This window comes from Saccostrea echinata, unplaced genomic scaffold (genome assembly GCF_033153115.1).
Source record: "Saccostrea echinata isolate AGI-Se365-2 ecotype Australia unplaced genomic scaffold, CSIRO_AGI_Sech_v1 ptg000001l, whole genome shotgun sequence".
Lineage (NCBI taxonomy): Eukaryota > Metazoa > Mollusca > Bivalvia > Ostreida > Ostreidae > Saccostrea > Saccostrea echinata.
In genome coordinates, this window is record NW_026889750.1 from 50,559,224 (window position 1) to 50,563,193 (window position 3,970).

The 3,970-nt window shown below is 35.0% G+C and overlaps 1 protein-coding gene across 1 annotated transcript; it reads left to right on the forward strand.

Moving 5' to 3' along the window:
• Positions 1 to 1,128: 1,128 nt before the first annotated feature.
• LOC133180611 (somatostatin receptor type 4-like) lies at positions 1,129 to 2,217 on the forward strand. The gene has a single exon (XM_061315087.1). It carries the CDS (start codon positions 1,129 to 1,131, stop codon positions 2,215 to 2,217), a length of 1,089 nt encoding a protein of 362 aa, XP_061171071.1.
• Positions 2,218 to 3,970: the final 1,753 nt, after the last annotated feature.

Sequence of the window (3,970 nt, forward strand, 5' to 3'; positions counted from 1 at the left end):
TTACGTCAAAAACGTATTACTCCTCTTGACGTTACTTTTAAAATATGCTCAATTTGAAGCCATTTTTGGAGGAAAAATTGTCTTATTGTCTACACTGAAATTAAATTATAAGGAATGAAGCTTATTTTAACCTATGTTATACGATATAACATAACTTGGGACAGTTTACGCTTTTTTATAAACCGCTTTGCGGTTTATAAAACTTAAACTGCCCCAAATTATGTTATATCGTATAACATAGGTTAAAATAAGCTGTTTATAAAGCGTAAACTGTTATGTTATGTTATTCATTCCTCAAATATGTACATTTACTGTGTTTTTCTACTTAACTATGAAATTGATTTCAATGCCATTGAATGCCATAGTATAGAAATATACATGGAGAAACTCGCACTAAAGTGACGTCACAATAAGGCTACAGAGCCTTTAATAAAATTCTAACGATATAGGGCAGCTAGAAATTCACACATTGAGTATATTTTGGTGCTTTTAAACAAGTAAAATATAAATATACTGAATATTTTTAAGCTTAGTATAAATTATTGGTGTGTATGTCACACAGACTTGAACGTAGGCATATTTTTAACTTTTTTCTCATCATCATCATCGATAAAAACATTTTTTTTAATTTTTAACCAATAACAAAAAATAAATTACAAAAAAATGTTGTAAAAACAACTTCCAACATATTTCAGAATGGAAATTATGCTTTCTGGGCTAAGGTCGTTTGTCACTTCAGCAAAGTATATTTTCAGTTGCTTTAGTACATGTACATACACTTGATGAAACTGTATATGCTGTGATCGACAGGCGATGACTCCTGTAGACTTATTCAATGCTCATCCTCCTTCTGTTATTCTAATCCAACAAAAGTCATTGATTGGATGGAAATCTTTCATTACCACACACACACATATATATTATAAGCCTTACCATATTATGTAGATCATTATTGAAGGACCAAGCAAAGACGCGTCAACAAGGCTCAGCAAAATGGCATGTTTAAGTTTATTTGACTATGTCTTTGTGATGGTACATGGAATTTTCCACTGAGTCGGATGACATTCAGCACATTGACATAAAATTAATTCCACTACTGGAGATTAAGTTTTAAACTCTAAGAACGCAATGTCTGTGAATATAACAAATTTGAAAAATTCTACAGACTTTGACGACTCAGAGTATGGAATCGAACGCACCAGCTTTTTGATAAGACTTTTAGCTCTTCCAATGATATGTCTCATCGGTTTTGTAGGCAACTCAATATCCATAAAAATGTTTGTGAGAAAAACACAACGAACAACGTCTTGTTGCATCTATCTCGCCATGAAAGCCATTTCCGACAACGGATTTCTCTTAACGCTCTTAATAGCATGGTTAGATTTTGTGAACATTCGAGTATTTCATATCGAAGGCGTCTGCCAAATAGTTCTATTTTTATCATATCTTTGTGGATTTATGTCGGCATGGGCCGTTGTTTTGGTTACGATAGAAAACTACATCAGAGTATGTTGCCCTGTGAAAGTTGCATCGAGTTGCACGGCAAAAATTGCTCGAAATACTGTTATGACCTGCTTTATTTCAGCGTGCATCATTTATAATTTCCCTTTATGGGGGGCAAAAATAACAGTGTTGCATGGGAAAGCATTTTGTCATACCAATCCAGAATTCCAAAACGTGCAGCTTGCATTAACCTATGTAGACACTATTTTGACTCTCGTGGTACCACTCTTTATAGTGCCTGTCCTAGTGCTCATGACCATCTTCAGTTCAGGAGAGGCAACCCGCCGATCCACTCGCCTACGAAGAGCCCATTCAACTGCTCGTAGGAAGAAAATTTCCCCACACTGTGCCGTCACCAGACTTTTACTAACCGTTGCTCTTGTCTTTCTATTCTTGCACACTCCTAGCCATATCGTCCGTATCAAGGTCACAGTGGAAGGACTTATGAGAAAAGTCTATACAGCTTCTTCAGAAGACAGGGTGCTCCAACAGTTGTTTCTTACACTGTATTATCTGAACTATTCTGTGAACATTTTTATTTATGTTTTTTGTGGGAGTCGTTTTCGGACGACCCTGTATACCAGTATTAGAGAATTCTCGACCAAAAGGAGACAGCCGAAGGTTAGTGGGAATAGCAGTGTCAGTATTGAGGAACTCATCAGGGTGTCGCATTCTTTCTTTGTTGGGAATGATAATGTTGAGACATCAGTGTAAAGAAATTCTGATTTTATACTACAGTTATCTATATATACTCTATGCTGTCAGACAGTACAAGTTTGAAACATATAAATCAAATATTTTCAAATATATGATATATATATATTTTACAAAATAAATATGTGCTAATTTTCATGATTGTTGCTCCTTTTTTTTAATATCAAAATTAATTCGCAAAATGTAAGATTATCATTAGAAAAATGTTTCAGAATGTTTCTAGAATTTCGGATGCAAAAGGTTAAGATTGCTAGATGCCCGGATTTGTGATAACGAACAGTGTTCAAGCTCAAAGTCCATTAAAAAATACAAATCGGGAGCAGAGCAAACACGGACTTCTAAAAACATCAGAGTTGGGATCAGATGTCATGAGTAAGCATCCCCTGCCGACCGGTTACACCACCAAATGCAATTTAATGAACACTTTTCCACCGGATACGTTGAAGCAACTTTGCAAAATTGTACAGAAATTATTTCAGTTCATTTTTTTTTAAATTATTTACAAGGTTAGAAGGTTTGGGGATTTTTACGACAAGGACTCAATGTTTTGAGACATTTCGTTCGGGAAATTGGTAGTTGCATTTTTATTTTCAAGAACAAGCACTCTTAACGTCATTACCGAGTCTGCATACCTTACAGGCCCGTATCAATGTTTTAAAAGTGGGGAGGGGGGGGGGCTAACTCCCAAAAAGAAAATTTACAGGCCAGAAAAAAAACTGTCCTAAAAGTGGGAAGGGGGAAGGCAAGCTACTAAAGAATATGACCAAAAAAAAACACTATCCAAAAATGTGTGGACCAATCTCCTCTCAAAAACGTCTATCAGGAATTAAAACAAACTTGTATATGATAAATAAATAAAAGGATATGAGATACTATTTTGCTTGATATTTTCTTGATACTAACACTTGCTTTGGCCTTCAACTCGACATTTAGATATATCGAAGACGTATTATCAATTAACAATAGTTACTGCCATTCATATGTCGACACGATATATCCCAGTGAGCTTGAAATAAAAGATACCACAGTTTCTGACACTTCTGTTTCATATTTGGATAAGCTTTATGATAAACGTGATGACTTCAATTTTTCAATCGTCAACTTCCATTACTTATGTAGCAATATACCCTTATAACCTGCATATGGGTTTTTTTGTCTTCCAGTTGATTCGATACGCAAGAGTATGCTCTACGTATGAACAGTTTCTAAAACGAGGCAAGCTATTGACAAGTTGATAAAACAAAGATATCAACAGTTTCGTTTGAAGTCATCATTTCGTAAGTTTTATGGTCGATACAATGGCCTTGTCAGCAAATACAACCTATCATTAAGTCAAATGCTGACTGACGTTTTTCATACTAATTGTAAGGCCATTGTTTAAACACTGAATTGTTTACGGATTTTTCCGTTTTTTCCGATCAGGACAAGGAGCACACGGCAGGTGTGACCAGTCGGCAGGGAATGCTCACTACTCCTTGGCACCTGCTCCCGCCTCTGATCTTTTTGGTTGGAGGTCCGTGTTTGCTCTGCTCCCGATTTTTTGTTTAAATGGACCTTAAGCTTGAATACTGTTCGATATCTCCATATTTCATTCAATAAAAAATACTTTGTATAGTTGATAATCAAAACGAAATAATAGATTAATAGAATAAATTGAAACAATTTTCGTGGTAATTGGGATTTAATAGCCTATGAATAGTTACTTTAAATTGTTTAATCAGCATTAGCATTAAATGTTAACATTTTGAAAACT